A 23,428-nucleotide genomic window follows, 5' to 3' on the forward strand; every position below is an offset into this window, starting at 1 on the left:
GAGCTGGGTATGCCCCCGGAATCGGCGGCAGTGGTCAAAAGCCTGGGCATCCATGTGGACGGTAAACTGTCCATGAAAAAACAAGTTACGGCTGTAGTGGGTACCTGTGTCGGCCTCCTCCGACAACTCAGGAAAGTTTCCTCATTGTTGTCCTTTTCCACCTTGAGGAGTGTGGACTCTGCTATGATTTTAGACAGGCTGGACTATGGCAACTCGTTGTATATAGGACTACCGCAAAGACTTATAAACAAAATGCAGTTTGTCATGAATGACGCTGCCAGACTCATCTTTAAAAAGCCGAGGAACACGCATGCATCCCCCCTTTTGCGTGAACCACATTGGCTGCCAGTCAAGCAGAGGCTAATGTTCAAGGGGTTGTGCATTGTCCATAAAGCCCTTTATGGTAGGGCACCAAGTTACATGAAATCACGCCTGACTCTCTACAGGCCGGGGAGGGCGCTAAGATCTGCAGAAGCTACTCTCCTTGTTCAACCACGCTTTAGACTGGCTACTGTGGGAGGTCGTGCTTTCTCTTACACACTCCCAGCTCTCTGGAATAAATTGCCACTGGAACTGCGGAAAGAAACCAAGCTGCTGCCCTTCCGAAAGAAATTAAAAACTGTGCTCTTTCAGCAAGCGTGGGGTTGTCTTTAATTCGTGACCAGCTGTATTTTTCTGAATCGCTAAGCGGACCCTGACAAAGCGCTTATAGACCCCTGGGTTATAATGCGCTATACAAATCAAATAAATAAATAAATAAATAAATAAATAAATAAATAAATACTCTTGTGAGCTTCATCATTGAATGTGCCACAATTGCATTAATCTTTTCCAATTCCAAGACTACCTATTCCACCAAATACAGAAAACTTCTATGAGAAGCAACTTTGCCACTTGTATATGGCTGATTTGGTATGCCTTTACATCTCTACAGAAAACAACCCCTACAACATCAATGTTGAGTTGTGGCAATGCTACATCGATGATATCTTCTTTTGGAAAATCGATCTAGATACCTGTAAGGCCTTTTGTGATTGGATCAACTCCCTCAATCCCTATTTGATGTTACCAAGTCCATTGCTAGCAGTAAAACTACCTTTCCTGGATTTAAAAATCAAAATCGACAATGGGTGATTGTCAACAATGACATACAAGAAGAAGATGGATTGCAACAGCCTTCTTCTTTACGACAGTCATCACCCTAAGGCACTCCACCACAACCTCCAATATGGACAGTTACTGTGCCTGTGTCTCAACTGTAGCAACAACAGGGATTATGAACAACAGGCCACTGCATTGAGCAAGGATTTACAAGCATGCAACTACCCACCACAAGTTGTGAACAGAGCCCAGAGGAGGGATAGAAATAACCATAGAGAAGCACTACTGGAACCCAGGGTCAAACAAAAGGACAACATTTTTCCATGCGGCACTACGTTTATACCGAACTCCAACCATATACCGAATATCATGCAGAAACATTGGCCCATACTCTACTCAGGAACTCTGGAGATCTTTACACCATGCTTTGCCTTTAAGCGCACCCAAAACTTGAGAGACTTCCTGGTACACACTGGACCCCAGGTAAACCTTCCATACGAACAACGTACATTTATCATCTCCCCCAGTCACAGAACATTTTTCTGGTGGCTCACGGGGAATTTGCCACCTTACAGAAATATCTAATGAAATTGCACTGGATGATACACACACCTGGACCCAGAGGGGCAAAACGAATTACAACACTAAAAACTGTTTGTACCTCATCCATTGTCCTTGCATGCTCGGCTATATAGGATTGACCACCAGAGCCATCAAAACCAGAATTACTGAACATCACAGTATATCAGATGCCAATGCAGCATCACAAAGATGAGCACCCATTTCCTTGAAAGCCACCATACTCTAGATGACCTTAAGTGGACCGTCATAGAGGCTAATAACCAGCGGGACCAAAAACACCCTTTTTAAAAAAATACAACACTGGGTTGTTTACCTATCCACCCACACGACTGAACAAAGGCATACCATAGAATGAATTAAACTAAGCTTACCATCTTGCCATTCCTCTAGTCACTATTCCCAGGCATTCTCTGTCTCTGCACCACTGATCCCTGCCACATAGTACATGTGCACAGTTACAGAATGCATTATGTGATGCGGTGATTCACTTTTAACAAATAATACCTCTGTACCATCTCTCCTTAACCTTCTCCCTCAATGGCCTTGTTGCCTGAGATCAGGAGTCACAGCGCATCACTATTAACTCTACACATAATTATTGGTCTTTTTTCCACTTCAGGGCCACTTTTCACTCTGAAACGGCCGGTGCTGGGTGCTATTTTCCATTCATGCACTTGTCACTTTGGCCGGTCTAAGGACAATGGACCTTAATGGTTTTACTGCCAATGAGTTGTTGCTCCCAAGATAGCCGCCAGGAGAGATACTTCTCATCGCTTTCTAGATGCCATTTTATTATAATTGTTTTATAATTCCATTCATTCTGAGTTGTCACTTCTAGCTTCATAATGCCCAAAGTTACCCCTTAGACAGTAGCCCTCTGGGCTGTCCCGTGCTCGATGTTGGCCCACTGTACACTGTACACACACAAGTGTTATGTTTGCGTTGGCTCTCCTCCCTAAGATGGCCGCCAGAGATAGACTCTTTTCGAGCAACTAGTCCATCATTCCGCAAAACTTGCCAGCTGCATACACATTGTCCGCTCTGCATTCCTGACTAACTTAGTTGCTCGCAATTATGACCTTCGCACCTCTACAGACTTAACTACACTGGGAGTCAATTAAGCACAACACTAACCACATTATTAGCACAGCCAATATTTTATTCCTGACCTACAGGTTGGCAAAGGAGGGTAGGTGCCGGCTAATAACTCCGTGGTTCACGAGAGTACATCAAGGTTCCATGCCCTACCTAAGTGGTGTCATTAACTCTACTAAAGGGTAAGTTTACTCTCTGTCTCAATACTACCATGTTTGATGCCTGCTAGAATACAAGGTTTCTCACATTGGCGGTATAAGTGGTATAAGCACCTCACATTACTTCTGATTATGTTTTTAATGACTTTTCACATGTGTTGTGCTACTGATTAACGGTTTAAAACTTTGTCTGTGTGTGTCTTATGTACTCCTTCATATGAATGCTATCAGCCACATTGGGCATTTGCTTCACTAATGGGTAGTGATTTGACGGTTCCCCACACTATGCTTTGAGTACCTGCCGAACTACGGCACCTTTCTTATGGCTGTTTCCCAACTTCTCCTTTTACAGGTTGGAACTTCCTTCCTGCACAGCAGCTGGTGCCTTAGAATTGTTCTGGATTTGATACCCGCCATTATTCCCTGGTTCCAATTTGCTGTATGGTAGATATAGTAACCTGGTCCTAGAGAAATTCCAGTGGCTCTTCAGGCACCTAGGCATGAAACACAGTGAATTTCTCTCACATTTGTTGAAGCTATCTGAGTACATTATTACAAGAGTTAGTCCTCCTCTTTTTATTGTGTCTATTTTGGTCTCCCTTAGACAGTTTTAACCACCTGTGAACCATCCTACACATTATACTCTCTCACTAACATTGAGCATATGGCTAAGATCAAAAGATCTCCGCTAAAGAGCCCCCACTGAGGGGCCCATCGAGCATTGTAGTGCCGGTCTGATGAGAGGTGGCCTATGATGAAGCATGACACCCTCTTGGCGTGTGAGGGCTTTCAGGTGTGATCACCTTGATGGTCATTTTGTCAGATCCACCTAAAAGCGCTCATCCTTCCTCGTTTTATCTTCCCCTAAGGAACTGTATCCTTCTTTACAATATATTGCCCTAAAGAGCGTGGGTGCTCTACCTGTCTAAACAGCTCCTTGTCCCTCCCTTGATTTTGTTATACAGAAAGTATAGCAAGATAGCAATATTTTGAAGAAAATGAGTAAACACATACTAGAAGGTTTCTAGGAGCTAGGCTTGGTCTGAGGCTACTCCTGATGGAAGTCCAGTCATGAAGGAAAATGACCTATTGAGTATCCTCAGTGAAGATGTGGATTGAGGCAGATGTTTTGAAGAAGAGGTTGAAATGATGTGTGGGAGGTTGTTGCCAACCTATCAGCTCTCTTTCTACCTCGCAGAGTGGGGGTGAAACAGTAGGCAGGGCGTGGATCTTTCAATTCAAGTCAGGCAGCTTTAGCTTTTTTCCACATGAGCTGCGAGTGTGTGCAAATAAATTCCCAGAAACCAGCAATAGAGTGGTTTATTGTTTCAAACTGCTTTCCCAAGAGTATTTCGTAGCCCGCGTGCAAACTTTTCACTGGTTTGCAAATGAAAGCTAGTATTGTATAGATGATTTTAGGGATAGGATGGCTGTATGTAAAGAAGGCCACCTTTCCAGTGGATCTAGGACCAGAGGTGATACTGCCCTCCAGACCTGAGCAAACAAATTCGTTCAAGGAAGAGTCAAAGAATCTCTGTTCAAAGCTGTCTCTGTCCTGAAGGTAGAACTCCAAGTGTCTACCAATCTCATGCCTTTCGGGGGTAACGTTCTCTCCTTATTGCCAGATCACCTCATCCTCCTATGTATTGCAGCACTGAAATTACAGATAGAGTCACTGTTATCCACGATTCCCAAGTAGCCTAAAAAGCAAAAATATTCAAAGTTGAGGGATGGATCAACTTTCATAATTTCTTCCAATATCCAAACAGATTCCACTTGTAGAAAGTAACTAAATTAAGTTCAGACTGCCTTTGACTTTAAGATGGGAAGGGGAAAACACACCTTATTAACACTGGTAGAAAGACAGACCTTAACCAAAATGGAGGGCAACTGAATATCACCGTTGCAGCCAAAGGGTGGGGAGAGTAGCAGTGATTTGCCTGCAAAGCTGTGAATCAGTTTGCTTAAAGCAGACACTTTAGCAAGCGCATCCCAGAAAGGAAGAAAAAGGTGCTCTCATGTGACGTTCTTCCTACTTAATCAGAGCCATTTCCATTGGCGCCTTTTCTTCAACCCCACCCATTCCTCGTTGACACCCAGTTGGATGTTGAGAAATCAGCAAAACATGGTTTAAAGAAAGGAAAAGCAGTTCAGAATAATATCTAAGTGGCTGAAGGAGAGGGATGAATGCTTAGTAAACTGTTTCAAAATGTGAGGTGCTCTAGTTTCACCAGAAGAAGCAGCCAGCGGACACCGTTGCTTGCACCCTTTGTATGAGATGCAATGCTGACTTTACTGATGTAGGGTGAGACTCTTAAGGACCTCCACGGGTAGCAGAAAGTAATGGATTTGTCCTTGCACTAAGAGCTCCTGCTTGAAAGGCACAGATGTGTGCAGGCAATATACGAGGGCACATCTCCCACTGACCTATGGTAGTCTACAGAGACTCTAATGCACTTAAGCCACTGCCTCTCCTACTGCAAGGCCTTGCAATAGGTCGACAATTAATACGTCTGCTGGTGCTGCTCATGGGCACATGGGTACATTACTGACAGATGACAGTCTTCAGAAACTCTCAGAAAGGCACTGGAAGGTACTGCCTCCTCTACTGCCAATACATTGTCCTGTAGTGTTTCCACCAGTGTATGCTGGTAATATATGTGAGTCCAGTGGCCTGTGATAGTCTGCAGACAGCCTTGAAATGTGCTGAAAACCACCTCTACTGCATGGCCCTGTCTATAGTAGGTCCTCAACCAGTGGCAGATTTAGTAACATTTTGGTTTATGGCTGCGCCTCTTTTTGGGCGCAGCCACAACACTAACTGTTATAAGAGATTTACAAAGCCACACCGGGGCCAATTTGCAGGACCTTGCAAGACTTTGTAAAAAAAAAGTGATGCAAGGCAGCGCATTCAATTACTTTACCTCGGTGAGGTGGGGAGCATGGGTATTCCCATGCATCCACCCTTGGATTTTGATGCAATACCAGATCTACTAACGTCAGTAAACCTTGGGATTGCTCCAAAATGATGTGCCTCCCAGACTCAGGCATAACGAGGAGAAATATCTTTATTTCTCCTCATTACTTCCTTTTCTACGTATGAGTCATTCCGCAGCACACATAGAAAATTAAATGCCTTTAGGGGTTGTTTTTGTGCCGGACGGTGTTCCTTCCTGTGCAAAAACAATCCTGCTTGTAACGCAGGCACACCTGCAGCAAGCCACAAGGGTGCCTGCATTGGTGCTAGTCAGCCTCAAGCACGTCAGAGCAAGCTGGGAGTAGGTGTGCGCCATATCTTAGTAGATATTGTGCAGTTCTGATCTCTCTGTTTCATGCAACACAACGCATCAACTTTGCTTGCTGCCAGTGGTTAATTTGTAAAGAAAATAAGTGCCAGGGCTCTCGTCAGGATGCAGCTTGCACCAGCCCATTTCTCCTTTTAGCACCACCTAAAAAAGAACCAAGTACTAACCATGAAGTGGGGAGAGGATGTGATGTATTGGCCAGAGCTACCAATTTTGGAGATGGGAATCAGGCTCAAGTCTCGGCATCGGCAATCACTCAATCTCCTGTGCCTACCAAAAAAGAGTGTGGTCTTAACTGGTGCTCGTGAAACTATAGTGATGGTGTTGATAATTAAGTGCCGATGCTGAGCACCGGAAACCACTGGCTCAAATTAAGCATTGCTTGGTGCCCTACGTTCCGTGAAACTTTAGTAAATCAGCCCCCTAATGTATAAGCCGTGATGCAGTGCAGGACAATATATCTTTAGAGGCGCAATCCTCAAATAACTGGAACCGAGAGCACTCGCTATACTGTAATGATAATTTTTACGGATTGGAAAGTATTGTACTGGAGTTGCGAAATAGGTTAGATATTACGACGTTGTCTCCTACACTAGTAAATCTTGGAGCTAATGGAAATATTCTGAGGACTTCCTGCTTAGTATCAGGGAACTGAAATAGGAATCTGTTCTCTAAGAAGTTTGCTCCTCCTTTTTTCTAGCTAATAGGCTGCATAATCGGACGCCAAGGGACCAAAATCAATGAAATTCGGCAAATGTCTGGAGCACAGATCAAAATCGCCAGTGCCACGGAAGGCTCAGCAGAGCGTCAGATCACCATCACAGGATCCCCAGCAAACATCAGCCTTGCCCAGTACCTCATCAACGCCAGGTGAGAGCCTTTATGTTATCTGATCATTATGTTTAACACCAGCTAAGAGATGTGACTGACACTTTATGCACACGAGACAAGCTCCGCATGCTCACCAGATGTGCAGCATGCCCCACATCCCACATGTGCACTGAGTGTTTGTTCATGAACTCCGTTCACGTTCCATGTCCAACACTTCATTTGAGAAACATCAAACCGTGCGAGGTTCCTCATGCGAGCCGGGGACCCTATTTACGAAAAACTAACGCAGCGCGGTGCCGCACGTCATTTTCTGCGCCATTTTGAGGCACAGGGATGTGACATATTAACAACAACATGTCGCATCTCTGTGCTTTTCCCTGCGCTGGCGCACAAACTGCTGCAATGTGTGCGCCAGTGCAGGGTCCCTTGCACCATGGTGAAAGGATTCCTGCGTCGTGGGGAGATTTTTTTTGTGCTGGAAGAATGCCTTCCTGCACAAAAATAATAAATTGTGGTGATTTTCTCTAATGCATGCTGTAGAATGCAGCACGCATTGAAAGAGGAAAATAACGAAATGCCTTGCTCCGACCCATGGGGGTGGCATAACATTCTGACGTTTATGATTACTCGTAAATCAGGAAATGCATCAGTGGACGTGAGTGTTGCAGGGGAAGACCCACAGCAACACCCATGTCACGTCCCTAACATGCTAAGTGTTGCGTGAAAAGGCGCAATATTTACAAGAAACACATAAAGCCACGCGTGCATGTAAATATCGCACAGCAGGTTGCGCCGCCATCGCATCGCGCATCATGATGCACCGTCGGTCCAAGGGGCTTGTAAATAATCCCCCAGGTGGGAGTTGTGACCAGCCTATACTAGGTGACCTGCCTCTTGACTATCAATTCAGATAGATGCTCAGTATTTCATGCACACTAAACAAGTTCTCCCATAGACATAAGGAAAGATGTCTCACACATTCCAGATGAGCCCTCTCACCTGCAGATCTGCTAGAGATGTGCCAGCGCCCCATTAACACACGGTGATACTACATATCATACTGACCATGAGCAAAACATGTCCCGCTCCTCAAGCATGCCAGAAAGTCACCCTTGTGCAAGTGACAGTCATGGTTAACACCTCTTGTACACTACCCACACACTTCATGCAACCTTAGCAGAAACCTTTAGAGCACCGATTTATTAATATGTGTTTTATTGCTGAGGAGCGGGTGTATTCTTGTACACTTAATAGTGTGTCCTAGCAAACACCAGTGCAAATAAACCTGCTGTTGAGAAAGAAAGTAAAAAATCGCAACTACCTACAAACTTCACACAACCTTAGCAGAAACCTTCAGAGAATGCTTTACTAATATGTGTTTTATTGCTGAAGAGCAGTTTCACAAGAGTACAAGAGAGTACCAGCGCCCCCCAGCAATAAAACGCATTTTAATTAATCAGTCTCTAAAGGTTTCTGCTTAGGTTGTGTGAAGTTTGTAGGTGTTTCTTTCTCCAAAGCACGTTTATTTGGCCGGATGTTGCTAGGACACACTATTGCGGGTTTGGGCCCTACATTGCAAAAAGATTTGTACTGCTGTACAACACATTGTTCTTTGATGTCAACTCCACACCCCATTGTTCTCATTTGCTGTGTATTTGGAGTATGATTTTTGTAAAATAGTTTGCTTGAACCTATTGGTCTGGTTCTGGGTACATGAATATGTAACTCTATTGAACTTGTCCTATTCGCTGATTTTACTGTCACTGCAAACCCTTTTCCTTCACCTATTACCCGCACGTATCACATCCCCTCCCCTTTTTCCCAAATTTTGGGGCACTGTAAAACTGTCATTTGACCAATGAATGCTTAACAGTGAAGTATATGCGAAATACTAGCACATTGTGAATTAAACAATGTGCCTTCATTGATTTGTCTTTTTGACTGTTTACACATTCCTTGTTATTATTTCATACTTACTGGGACCCCTTCCTATACTTTACATTTGTACTGCAGCATGTTCTTGGGATGTGGATTACATTTTAACTGGTAGAATGTGGGGGAGGGGGATCACGTTCATGATTTAGTATTTAGGTATTTTGATGCCTTATAAACAATACGTGAGAGGGTGGCGTAGATGCTTCTGCATGGCAGCACATCATACCACGCCAAACTCTGCACCAACATCTACAAATTCCATGCTCATAGGAAAACGGACATGATGTTTCTTGCAGATACATGCCTAGCACCGGAAAAAGCCCCATTTGCCAGGACCGATACCAGACATCTGCAAAACAATCCTCTCGAACTGGCCCTTTGCTTGGGGTGTTGGATGTGAATGGCTCAAAGGAAATCCATAAGCGCCAACGGAAAGCAATGTACACACAGTTTTGAGTCCCTGCTCTTTCACTGCTTCATTGCACACATCCGCACGCTCCTTTTCCTTGTGATCTGTAAAGATCTATAACCCTATATGTGTATCATCCTCGGTCACCCAAATATTGCAACTATAGGAGCAATTGTAGAAGACTTCATATAATATGGCTTCCTAAATCAACAATCCAGTCACTGATCACCAAATTTGAATCTCTTCACTGGAGGAAAAAAATGAAACAGCACCACCAATGTGTAGGAAACACACTAAACACAATATTCAGCTTTAATGATCTTGTAACATCCATTCTTCCACCTCACTACCATTGGTTGCTTGTTATGATGACTGAGCCATCCTTTCACGTAAACCAAACCTTTAGATCAAGCTTAACATTGAGCCACTCCCTGAGTCAATCACAAGAGGACACAGGAAAAACCTAGAGTGTGATGCCCAAGCCATCCTCCTGTACAACTTCAATCTCAACCCCCTCAATACCATGCCACCCCTCGATAATCTGTGTCATTTCCACACAAAAATAACACTGTAAATGATGCACATATAATTGTTTGCTTGTTTCACAATAGCTATTCACATAGTGCAACACAAATGACTTTTCAAACACACCAAGCAAGACTTAGGGGTCAATTACAATGCAGTTCGGAAAGCATTCCGACCAAATCGGTCTCGGAATGGTTTGCGACCGAATCGGATTCGGGGATTTCAACCGACCGATTACAATTGTTCCGGATACGATTGGGTCGGACTCCCATTGACTTCAATGTGAGCCTGTGTTCCGATCGAATACACAGGCTCGCATTGAAGAAAGTGGTGGCTAGGGGAAATCATGCACCCTGTGGCGGGCACCCCATGGTGCCTGCCACACTGCGCATGGTTGCAAAGAGGGGTCCCTTGGGTACCCCCATGTGCACCTTTCAGAAGGCTCTGGGTGAAGCGGAGCCTGCTACGGGCCCCCATAGTCAGATTCCAACATCCAATCTGTGTCAGAACAACAGATTCGGAAAGGCTGTCCGAATCTGACATCGTAATCGCTCGGTCGGAAAAGGGGTACAGTTATTCATACGAGTCGGCTCCAAATGACTCGGTTCCTCCGAATGCCATCCGCAACCGAGTCCGAATGCTTTCCGAACATCTTAATCGGTCGATCAGAAAGCTTTCTGAATCGGTCAGAAAGATGGGTTTCGAATAGGATTCAGCAGACCCAAATCGGATTCGAAGCCTTTCCAACCGACATCATAATTGACCCCATAGTAATCTGTCAATGAGATCTTAGGTCCTGAAGAGCCAGCCTCACACAGCACCAAAAAAAGCACACTAGAGAAACAAAATTGACCCAGTGCCCCATCTTTTTAAAGTATGCAAATCATTTCATGACTACTAAGACTTTGGCTTCCAAGACCATTCCTCCCCACAAGGATTTCTGTGAACACCAGATTATGTCATTACTACAGTTCATGACCTACACGAACACAAGCCATCACCACCAAATGTAGCAGTTCAATTGTCATAACACCCAAAGCAAAAAAAAACACACATGAAGGAAGCTACACTTGAATAGTGCATGGCTACGATCTCCTGCACTGTGTTTCAAGAACTCATAATTAGAATGTCATGATCACCCGTTGATCCATCCTCACTGATAATTTTCTAAATGCTCCTGACTCAACTTCTTGAATTAGAACAGTTTCACACTCAACACTGCATTCAAGCATGGTACTACGCCAATTGAAGGGCACGGGATCTTGATTCTTCTGAAGACTAAAACTGTGACTATCACACACTAATTATCTTCAGAATTAAACCATCATCTCCATGGCCCAACTCGGTATACTCAAATGCATACATAGTGTAAACTAGTACTGGAAATTGAAAAACTAACTTAACCTAACAGAGGCAAGTCAGGATCTTCAAATGCTGCTACAAGGATAATCCTGAACATTCACTGTCTTGGCCAAACAGCATAACAAAACTATTAAATCTAGGCGTGATCACAGATGTCAACTCCTCATGAGAAGCAAAAATGTAATCTAAGAATGCTCTTTTCAACCAGCCCACACACAGTATAGTCTGTAATTTTCATGGTTGCGGAACTCTTCACTTTCGTATGCTCCAACAGTAGACTGCAGTGCAAATAGTCCTCAATAACCACATTTGTACATAGCAAACTCAGAGAAGAGATTTCACCTTCTCTCTGTGCACTTCAATGCCAACAGTACATTGACAAGTCAAAATCAAGATCCATTGCACACAGAAATTACCTTGGAAAAGTGCGTAGCTTCCTGTAAGAGTGAAAGTACCAATTCCTCCCAATCCCTGAGATCTAGCCTGGCTTCCATGGTCACACAGTCCACCTTAAATAAGAAACTAACTGGTGAGAAATACTTTGCTATACTCACTGCTGACTTATGGAACAACCTCCTTTCCCATGTCTGTTCAATGTGGAAACCCCCCTTAGAACATGGCTCTTCAGACCCACAGACTGAACCCTCCCCTTCATTAACAATCACCATCAATACTTTTGTATTTTAGCTAATCTTCTGTTAATTCTTCCATCCACCCTCATACCAACCTTTACACACTTTCTTCAACTCACCGCCAGCTCTAGTTTCTAATTCACACTGAATCTGCCTTTTGCGTTAGGTGATGTTAAACCAGTAGCGGCTGAGTCTCTACTCCTTGCTCCTGCTCTCGTCATAGTACAGGAATCCAGGCTCCCCTGACCAATCACAGTGCTGCAATTCAGCTTGTGATTGGTTTTGAGCATTCTGGTGGGATGCTCAACCAGGTAATGGGAGCCTGGCCTTGTTCTCCTTGCAGGCTGTAATGCAGCCTGCATGGAGAACTGGGAAAGTGTGCATGATTGGTTTTTGGCGGCCCGAGAGGGCCGACCATACAGTCATTGCACACTTATCAGTGAGCACACCACTCCTCTCCTGCCCTACTCCGCATGAGCAGAGCAGCCCCACTCACCCGCCCACCAACAAAGGAAGGAAACATAAAATTATAATAACTAAAGTTATTATAATTTTATATTTCCTTTCCTTTACACTATTCAAAGCAGTGAGGATTCGCTCCTCCGCCATAGCGGAGGGGACACCATTGTGTTAAACTGAAATGATCCAACAAGTTAACAAGAATGTGCACACAGAGACAGAACACCAGACTGCATCAAAGCTTAGTGTGTTAGAAGACCCTGTGGAAATTGACACAAACACGCAACCCTACACAACTGTATGTGTATGGCAGGCATAAAAGCTTCCAACTCATTAGTCAGCTTGTTCCCACACTTGGTTATTCCGGTTATTCCAGTCCAGGAACCCCAAATCATGTACAATCTGTAGTAACTTAATAAAGGCTGACACACATAACAGGCTCTGGTTCTGATTCACAGAGGAAAGGGTTCCTCAGGTCACACATGGAATACATTAAACTCCTTTTTTTAAATATTTCTTTATTGGCATTTTACATATCACAAGAACAGCTCACATATATATGGCAATAGATACATCAGCACTTAAGTTCATATTGAAGTAATTAGCATGACAATAAATCAACGGGTTATATATAAACTGAATTGGTATACATGTAAATGCGTTGTTCCAATAGTACACTGAATGGACAGTGCTGTTATACCCAATCACAGTGCTGCAAAAATTATGTTACGATTTTTATAACAATCACTACAAACAACAAATTAGGTCCTCAGAAGCGGAAACTGAAGCACAATACCGTGATACCATTAAGAACAATGTGTGTAGCATGAGCATCCATGCGAGGAGTAATGGGAAGTTCAGGGAATGCAGAAAAAAGGGTCCAGAGGCCCCCAGCAGGATGGGAGGGACAAGCCATCCTTCTGAGCAGAAGTGGTTTCTCTTTTAGGGCTCTGGGGCTGCAACCCTATGAAATTCCTACACATTCCTGTACAAATATTAAATAGATTGATTTATATAGAGACTGTTCTACCTCTAAACAAATCGATGAATTTAAATCTGGGCTGTCTGGCCCAGGCTGCCTGCCCAGCCTCGCTCTGAAGCAGGAGACGGAAACCTGGCAGTAAATCAACTTTCTGAGCTGTGACGCACGACACAGGCTTACTGTTCTGAAGCCCTTTGCTGCCTTTGTAGACTATGGCAGTATCCACTATAGGCCAGTGATGCTTCCACCGTCATGGTTTCGGGTGCTGGAGCATGATCCCTGCATTAGAGCAGTCATCCATCATTCACAGGCATAAATCCCACCCTTCCCATTCATCACACGTAGGAGTGGATGCAAGCATGTGTGTTTTGGTGCTTTGTTCTTGCTAATGGTAAGTGTTAGAATGCAAATTTTCTGTTATGTACATTTTTTGCTCAGAACCCCTCCTCAGCTAACATTCCTCACTGTGACACCCCAGGCTCTGGAAGCACATCACTGGCCCCCTTAGAAGTGGAGCTGCTGCATTTGTTCCCCATGAAATTGAGCCAAAAGACGAGGAGGCTAGGGTTCTTGCTCCCTTGTCAAGTTGAACCAAATACCTGAGTCAAGCGCAAAGCGAGAGATATGTGCTTACAGTGGACGGTTATCTGTTGTATGATGTTAAAACTGGCCCTATCTACAAGCCAATATTATTGCCAAAAACATGGATTGATTTACAAACAAAGAGTTTTAAAAAATGGTTCTATATTTTTTTCGTGCATACTTTGAGCCATACCAGGTGTTTAAGAGGGGCTTTGATTCGGAGAGCTCTAACGCTGACGCCAAAGCCAAAGCAAAGAGCCTGTCAGTGGGTTGGACTCTCTGCAGAGCACACAGAATAGTGGTCATGTATTGCAGCTGCAATTACAATTCTGTGTAAATGTTTGTGAAGGGGTGCACAGATGGCAAAATATTTACAGGGCAAAAGCAAAAACTAAATTGCTTAAGTGAGTGAGTGCGGTGTATGTTTGGAAGTGATGAAGTGAGGGAGATGCGAGGAAGTGCATTTGGGGAAAAGTGAAAAGACAGTGCTGAAGAGGAAAGAGGTGGTTGAAGATGTACAGATGGACGAGATGTGCAGAAAAAAAGGCATACATATCTAACATAAAGCACACATAACTGACGGCCAAAACTCCTTCCACAGGACTTAATACTATTGAAATTTCTGAATTGAAACATATTCAAGGTTAATTATTTATCTTAAATCCTTGTTGTTAACCCCTTCGATGCTCATGACGGAACGGTTCCGTCATGAGCGCCGGTTGGCCTGTGCTCATGACGGAACCGTTCCGTCATGAGCCCGTTGGCTCATTAGAACCTTCAGCACAGCGCGAAAATTCGCACCGCGCTGAAGGTGTTAATCATTTGTCTTAAACAGCTAACAACCATTGAAAAAGACAATCGTACCAACAGGTTTTAGGTGTAGGTCAGTTGTGTTATATATCTGAATACAATTACATCTCAGAGTGAAACCGAAATACCAGTCAGGTAGCACACTATGGGAATCATAGAAATGTATTTTACATGTTCCCTTGTAGAGAGCCTCTGCATTTTTCATCTCACTTAAAGACCTGTCTTTACATATTTCTACATGACTGATTGAAGTCAGCAGCTGCGAGTCCTGCCCTATGCCTGGTTAGAGCGTTTTCTTCCAAAGCTGATGCCGCATGCATTGCAAGACACTGTGCAAGCACACTCTTTAAAAGGCTGAAGTTGCAGCGTTGCACATTGTGCACATTTTAGTAACTGTTGAACATATCAATGCAGTAAGATATAGGGCAGTTTTTATTTAATATTTCAAGACTATACGTTCCCACTGCATTATAAGCTTGGCTTCATCACTAAATACATGTGCTTTAAAATGCACCATTTGCCAATCTTTTGCAAAAAAACATTCTCTGGAGAAGGACCTAGCTGGAAACCTCGTTTGTCTATTAAGCTTGCTCGCATTGCTCTTTATGTAAAAGTCATACCAAACTTTTACACTGCACCACTTTCAAATCTTACCAGCCACCACTGACCTTGAGTTCTCCCAGCGAACCCACAGCCAAGGCCGACAGTGACCCTGAGCCTCCAAACAGATCCAACCATTTTGCAGGGGTGTCTAATTCGTCAAGGAGTTTAATTAAATATGTATCCCAAAGCGTGATAGCTCCACCACCTCCTCAAAGCTACAGGTCATGAGATATGCCATCAGCCTCCACCAAAGCCCATATCTGGACCACTCAGAGCCAACAATCTACTGAAGGAGGATGTGCTGCTTTCCAAGACATTGCCATCAGTCGCTTAAATAGAGCCATGGCCAGGTCTACCAGTTTCATGTGTAGTTTGGTGTGTTTTATCCATTTAGCAATCCCTAGCATGCACAATAGAGGATCAGGAACAAGTGCACACCAATTACTGTCGAGATGTATTCCATCACCTGCACCCATACCTGTGCGAGTGTCGGACAATGCCACATCATATGTAAAAAAGTCACATCTGGGTGTTCACAACATGGACACATCAGGGCCACGGCTGGAAACATCTTGTGGAGCCAGTGTTGTATAAGGTAGTCTTGATGTGTGTAATTTGAACTGTTTAAACGTCATGAGGGCATTTTGAGATACGCATGCCACTTGTTCCAGTGCCATCTCTCATTGTTTCAGTGTCAATGACGCCCCAAACACTCCTCCCACCGGGGCTTACTGTGCAGTGTATGGTACGTGTCAGTAGCTTGCAGAGCTGTGTAAAGCATAGTGACAGCCCTTCTGCTCAATCTGTGAGTTAGGATGCACTGTAATCCTTGGTGTAGTTTTGGTTCCTCTTGTTCCACTGCCAAGGTGCTCTTTACAACCAAGATAACCCTGTTATAAGCTAGAAAGAGACCAGCCCCTAGCCATTCTGTGTCTTGCAGGGCTTAAAAGGAGTGCACAGTGCCTTCGTCATATAAGTCGCCTACTTGGGTCACTCCCGCTTCTCTCCATGGAGTTGAATCATCCAAGGTGCGCTCCATAGTGTAACTGCAGGGCGTAGGGCATCCGCCTTCGCCAGGGTTGGATATATCTGTTCTAGCAAAGTTTAGCTACATGCGCTAGCCTTCCCAGTCCCATGGACGATTCCCCAGGTGTAAGCAGGCAGTACAACACACCAATGTCACCCTGCTCCTCCCGAATTATTCTACTCTCCCCCATTATGTCGCCAACTAGCATGGCACACTGCAACTGTGCCGCTGCACAATAGAGTTCGAGGTCAGCTGCCCCCAGTACTCTCTCAAGCGGTGGCATGTGAAGCGTTTGAATGGACATCCTTTTCCAAGCATATCAGGTCAGAAATCATCCCCCTTAATACTCTAAGGAAGGCTCTGCTCGGCACCACCGGTATCACCGCAAAAATGTATAAGAGCTGCGGGAGAACCATCATATTGGCTACTGGCGACAGGGTCAAATGCGTCAAGAAGCCCAGGGGCTGACTCATCGACATCAGATCTCTACTATGTTTGTCATTCAAGATATTCCTGACGGTGTAATACACATTGACACCAAGGTATCGGACGGTCTCAAAACACCAGTACAACATTCCGGGGCTCCAGCCCCCTTCAGTTCCTTGCACTCCAGACAATGTAGGGGAAATATACATGACTCCCCCAATTAATTCTGGGGCCTGTATTATCTCTGAAAAGTTCCAGCAGGTCGTATAAGGCCATCAGTTCTTGTTTGTGATGCTGTATTTAAACTAGCACATTGTCCGCATATAAGGACACGGTGTGCCAATCCATTCCCACTGCCATGTCCCAATCGGGACCCCTTGTTCACAGCAACTCGGCAAGATGCTCAACAGCCAGTGCAAAAATTATGGGCGATAAGGAGCAGCCCCAAGTGGTACATCTCCCGATCCCAAACTGGTGCGATATCTGGTGTCCTGTCCATACCCTGATTTGCGGCTCTGAGTAGAGCAATTTGACCGACCCGAGGAACTCAGGTCCCATCCCCAGGGCCTCTAACACCAATCGCAAATAAGACCAGCATAGGGTGTCGAATACCTTCTCGAAATCGAAGGAGTCTGCCCCTGGGAGTCCTGCGGTTCCCTCCAATGTTCCCATAATGTGACACAACCGACATGTATTATAGTAGGTTGCCTTTTGGGGATAAACCCACATTGATCGGGGTGACCAAAGCAAAGGAAACAACTTGTTGGCAAGCACCTTGCTTAAAATTTTATAATGAATGTTAAACATTGATAATGAGTGGTAAGAGCCCACCCCAAGCCAGGCTTGGGCAACAACACTATAAGGGACTCTCAAGGGGAACCAGGCAACACTGTCTGTTGATGTGCCGCCTGCTAGACAGCAAGGAACTTGGGGGCAAATGTTGATCTGAACATAGCATAATATTCCACAGGAAACTCATTCGTTCCCGGAATGTCATTCTGGGTCAGGAGGGCAACCTCATGGATATAGTCCAGAATTCATTGTGCCTCGTAATACTGGACAAAGACCTCCTTTATGTCCGCCTGTGTGTTTACAATATTGCCAGGGAATTGTGGTTTGTCCCAATATGAGTTCCAGGGACTGCCAACTGCAGCAGCCATGTCAAGGTGTGCCATGGCTTGTCATAGTCCGCATGTTGGCTAGCTATCAAAGCCTTATAATCAATATTATTGAGTTGTCCCACCTCTTCTCTATACTGACTTTCACATCATGTGGAAGAACTTGCTTGTTTGATGCGTACAGGGACACTACAGAGAGGAGTTAACCATCCAGCACTCCATCCAGTAGCACATAACGGCCACTAGCATCTGCCACTACTCTACCTTAAACAAAGGGCACCCCTAGAGCGATCCAGACCAGAACGCCCTGGCATAGGTGGAATACCCAGTGCCAAATACTTGCCCACTCCAGCACCTGGATACCTTTTCAAGTTCCTCATTGGTAAGGTGCGTCTCCTGGAGGCATGCAATATCAATGCGACTTTGTCTAAGGTATGTATATATTCTGTGTCGCCTTACCAGAGTAGCCATGGCTCTGATATTCCAGGTCAGTACATTATATGTGATAGCCATACACCTTTAAGGACACACCAATCCCAGGGGCTCATATTGAATGCCTCGGCAGTACCTACTGCCACCCCTCTGCCCCTTCAGTGCCGCTCCAACTAGTCTGAACATAAATCTGAAACTCTAACAGAATAACAACTCCCACACCCTTAGCTTGGACGCTAACAAGCATCATGCCACAATGTCCCAAAGAATACAATAAGCAACTAACGTGTGTCTGCTATGCTAAAAAGTCCTTGTGGATTTCTCTGGTAGGTCAGGCTAAGAGAGATGTGTTGGAAGTACAGCCCACAAGCTGGCATTACTAGTCCTAGATAAGGAGCTTGTGTATCAAAGAGTCCTACTCCCAGAATACAGGAACATCTTGGGATCCCAAATCCCTCCCCACCCATCACATTTAGCCATTGCCATAGTCCCCTGTACCCACCATCAGATCAATGTCACAAATTCGGCATCGCCCTCCTAGGTAACCTCACAAGCGTGATCGTTTTCTCCCCCTCAGATGTCAGTGAGCTAGGGGCTCCCAGCACTGATTCCTGGTCCATATCTGGAGTCAGCATCTGGAATCTGTTGGCGCTATGGAGAGAGACCTCTGCCTCCAATTGTGCTCGCAGCTTAGCGTCCTGTTCCTCAGAGGGGAGGGACCATGGTCAGCGTGGTGACGTCAGGGCCTCCCATTGGACCAGCCCAGCAGATCATCTCCAGCAGCTCCCGGCTGTTCATGCACCCCTTTGAGCGCAGCCATGTCTAGGCCTCCTCCAGGTAGGGAAAGAAGCAAGTTGCTTTATCATCCACAACTCTGATCTTGGCTGGAAAAAGTAATGCATATGATAATCCCAAAGTACATAACTGTGCCTTGCCAGCTCCAAAGGTGATGCAATGTCTCTGAACCTACGTTGTGTAGTCCGGGTATGCCATGATATTTTTTCCATTATAGGTCCCAGGGGCCTTTGACTGGAATATTTATAGTAGGAGATCCCTGTCTCTGTAATTGAGCAGGCACACTATATCCGGGCTCAGCATATCCCTTGGGGGAGGGGTGCGACCAGGGATCCTATACACCCTCTTAATAGAGAAAAACTTCAGAGTCTGGGTAGCTAGGCCGGTGATCGCCAGCCAATCCGCCAGGAAGAGCTCTACATTGTTGCACCACGAGTGCCCCTCAATGTCCTCAGCTCTTGCCTTGAGGTTCCACACCCCGATTGCAATGTTTTTAGTTGGGCCTCCAGGGCCACCAGAGAGGGTCACATTGTGGTCAGGAAGGATTCTGCTTCATTTACTCTATCTGTTAGTTTGACATGGTCAGCCCACAGCAACCCATTCTCTACTTGTATCGCCCCAAGTCGGGCCTCCATAGCAGTTTTAGAGTTATGAATAGCTTGTAGGACCTTATCGAACATCCCAGTGTGCTTTTCTAGGGTGTGTTCCAGCTGGCAAATCAAGTCCACCGTAGTAGGAGAGGAACGTCCATGACAGATTTCTGGAGTAGAGGATTGAGAGTTTTTGGCTGGACCATGCCCCTACAGAAGTCGCCCACTGTTTCAAAATATTGCAAGGAAGAGGACATAAGTAGTGCCTACTCAGGGTCAGGGGCATCCAAGCAGCCAGTGGGAGAAAAGTGCCACAACAAGGGATCTAGCAGGTACAGTTGCACTCTCGAAGTGGGGCGTCCCTCATGGGTCAGCACTCCAGCAAGGCAAATACAGGGTAATCCAAGATATCTGAGGTGCACATCAGTGCCATATTACAGTAAAGAGATCCTTCAGGGCCCTTTGGGGTCAGGTCCCATGATCCATTCCTCCTCTTCCACCAAAGGAGCAGCTAGGGCCCCACAAGACTATCTCTGAGTGCAAACCCTGCTACTGGCGCTATCCTGGGACTCAGTGAGTGCAGGGGTGAGGGAAGAATGAGGGCACCTCACCCATAGTACCCAGGTCCCATGCTGCACTCACCAGTGTGATGTTAACTTTGCAATTGGATCTGTAGCCTGCAGCGTGTGCTCCCTGCAGTGTTGCAGTTCTTCTGTCTGTGGTGAAAAAGCCAGAAGAAACCCTCATTGGGGCTGCCTCTGTTGTCCAGGGAGCCACTTTCACCACTGCGACCCTGTACCCAATGGGCCTCTCAAAGCCATCTGCTGCCCACCTACGATCACTGCCCCACGCCGCTGCCTAGGTTCTCATAGCCCAAGGGAGAGGTGTGCCACGTCGGCCCTTGGTTGGCCTTCACAGTGGCCAGCAGTGGTGTAGTCACCTCCAAACGGGGACCGCATCAAATGAGAGATCATCGCTCTCTCACAGGGGCCAGAAACAAGAACGGATCCATGCTGGTGGGGGTCCGTATCAACATTTTCCAGCGTTACTCCTCAGATTGGCCACTGGGAGGTGTCCACGGCCCATCAGCTGTCACTGCCTCATGCCGCCACCCAGGACCTCACAACTTGGAGAAAGGGGTCCCCTTTCTCACCCCCGGTCGGCCACCACAGTGGCCAGCAGTAGTATTTCACCCCCGAATACTGGCTCCACCAGCCGAGAGCATGTCATTCTTCCTATTGCGTTTTAAACCAGTCTGGGCTTAGGCTTGGACTCGCAGTGGGGCCCGTTGCAAATGAGGCTGACTCAGATACCCCTGCCAGCCAGCATTTGCAGGAGAGGTTCCCCCATTGCGTTCAGGGGACTTGATTCTCCTTTGGTCAGGACGGCTGTGGATGGGCTCAGGCAAAAGCGGGCCTTACAGAAAGGAGACTGCTCTCTGCACCATCTTGGCCACTCCCCCAACATTACACTCATTTGGTTGCAGGTGCCATTCTTTCAAGTCCTTGTGACTCTCTGCCAGTCCTAGAAAAGAAGTATGCTTATAATAATCTTGTTACTTGCAAAGTGACAGGAGCTCCTCTACATCCCTGGCAACACCACTTGAATGTTTCCTACCTTTCAAGGGGGTTTGCAGTTAGATAAGCAATAAGTACTTAGGTAATGGAAGGGACATGTGAACTGATTTAAGGTATAATCTCCTGGACTTCCTCAGAGCCCACCAATATGGCCTAAAGTCCATACACAGGAAACGTGTCTGGTACTTGGCTGAAGTCCAGTTCTTGAGGAGAGCTTACCCCTTAGATAATTGAGATGGGTCTGACTTGTGCCCCGTCCAGCATACCAGGGTTGGTAGCACTAACAGTATGTTGCATACTTACTGCTTCTTAGGGGTCTTTAGTATGGGCAGCCCCCTATCCCCTCTTCATCCTCTGCATATCTGTACTTGGTGTTGGTGAACAAGATGGCCTCCTTGGTGAACCTATCTGTCCGATGCTCAGACCTGGCATAGTGCAACCCGCTGGTCCCCAAATTTCCAGCTCCACCAATTGGACAGCCCCTCTGCCAATAGGACATAGTCAGGACCCTGCAGGGATGCACTGCTGACAACTTGCTGCAAGCAAATAACTCAAACCTCCTAAAACATTAGCACTTTTCACATAAGAGGACAACCCCACTCAGACACAAACTCAGTCATTTACTTTCGCTGCACTTTTAAGAGGGATTAGAGATACCCTTGTAGACGGGTGCAGTGTGACTGCACCTGTCTGGGGATATCTGGTGGCGTTCCATGGGACCCCCTTTCATTACTCCATAGGGCTGCCTTTAGAGGGCACCCATAAAGGATGAAAGTTTTTGTGGTGCACTCTTAGGGCACCTCCGTAAGGCATGTTTGCCTCTGCGCCCACAACGGCAATACGGAACGGGCGCAGAGGCAAAGAGATTCCCTAATTTGCATGGGGCCACGCCCCATGCCATTGAGGGAATGCACCCCAAAGTTTGATAGAAACTCGATCAGTATTACAGAAACGGATGCACAAGCTTTTGCGGCCCCTTCTATAATACCAAAGTGCCCAGAGGGTGCACATAGCGTGCACAAACGTCAATTGCACCCCTGGGACACTTCCATAATGCGTCCCCTAGTGTCGTTATTTTATCCACCTCCTGATGACGATCGTAGGGATGTACACATATCGGGTAGGTGCAAAGGTAGAATTTGAGGCTTCACAGGAAAGCCCCCTCAACTGTGAGGACAATTGTCTAGACACAGCTGTACACCAAATACTAGCATAGCATAATGATGGTAAGAACAATGTTCTGTCTTGAGAACTATTGATCCAGCATCACATCGGCTGTACACAGAACACTTAGTTCAAGGGAGGAAATTCTTAAATGGGAAAGAAGATACTGCTCACTTTATTATATGTATATGACCCTGTATGATAAATTCCTCATTCATGTTTTATCTCCTTTCCTCCCCTTTTGTCTATTCTAGGCTGACGTCTGAGGTCACTGGAATGGGCGCTCTCTAATTTGTTCCCATCAACCATTACTCTGCATCACCTGACCTGTTCAAGCCAATGGCACTGCACCCAGCTTGACCCTTCTTGTTATGACTGGCTTAACCCCCTCTTCAGTTCCTTTTTCATTATTATATAAGAGAAATATATAAATATAAATATATGAACGGACTGTATGCTCTATGTTTTCGTGTCTGATCCCTTTCTTGCTCCTGAGATGCTCTTCTATGCTCCAGACATTTCCTGCTTTATCCTTGCGATGTTTCCTTTTATGGTGGATTTTTATTGGTGAGATTTCCAAAGGAAGTCGGTCTCTGTTGTGTCAGCTTAGCATAGCCAATTAATTAATTATTTATGTATATTATTTGCTACGGCTGCTGTGCATTAAATAAATATATTATTGAAACAAACAATAAATATGTTTCCTATCTTGTAGTTCTTCCTGTGTTTTCATCCCAAGTGAGACCCTCTGTCCCTCCTAGTGAAACCCTTCAGATGCTACAGACCCACGATTTGTTCTACTTTAGTCGTTCCTTGAGTGAGGACCTTCTCTGATAGATTTGTTTCTATAAGAAAAGCTCCTGGTGGTCATGCAACTGACATATTAATTATTAGCTAAGATTAACTATGTGGCCACATCACAAAAAGT

General features: G+C 45.4%; 1 protein-coding gene across 3 annotated transcripts in view; it reads left to right on the forward strand.

The window, feature by feature from the left end:
- Window positions 1–23,175, forward strand: part of PCBP3 (poly(rC) binding protein 3) — a 118,181-nt gene extending 95,006 nt beyond the window's left edge. For all 3 annotated transcript variants that reach the window (XM_086958707.1, XM_086958705.1, XM_086958706.1), the window contains 2 exons: window positions 6,942–7,111; window positions 22,755–23,175. In XM_086958707.1, the coding sequence (XP_086814833.1) occupies window positions 6,942–7,111; window positions 22,755–22,791 (207 nt within the window). In that variant the 3' untranslated portion in view covers window positions 22,792–23,175. The remainder of the gene's footprint in view (window positions 1–6,941; window positions 7,112–22,754) is intronic.
- The last annotated feature ends 253 nt before the right edge of the window (window positions 23,176–23,428 follow it).

Source organism: Lissotriton vulgaris, chromosome 2_1, assembly GCF_964263255.1.
Source record: "Lissotriton vulgaris chromosome 2_1, aLisVul1.2, whole genome shotgun sequence".
NCBI lineage: Eukaryota > Metazoa > Chordata > Amphibia > Caudata > Salamandridae > Lissotriton > Lissotriton vulgaris.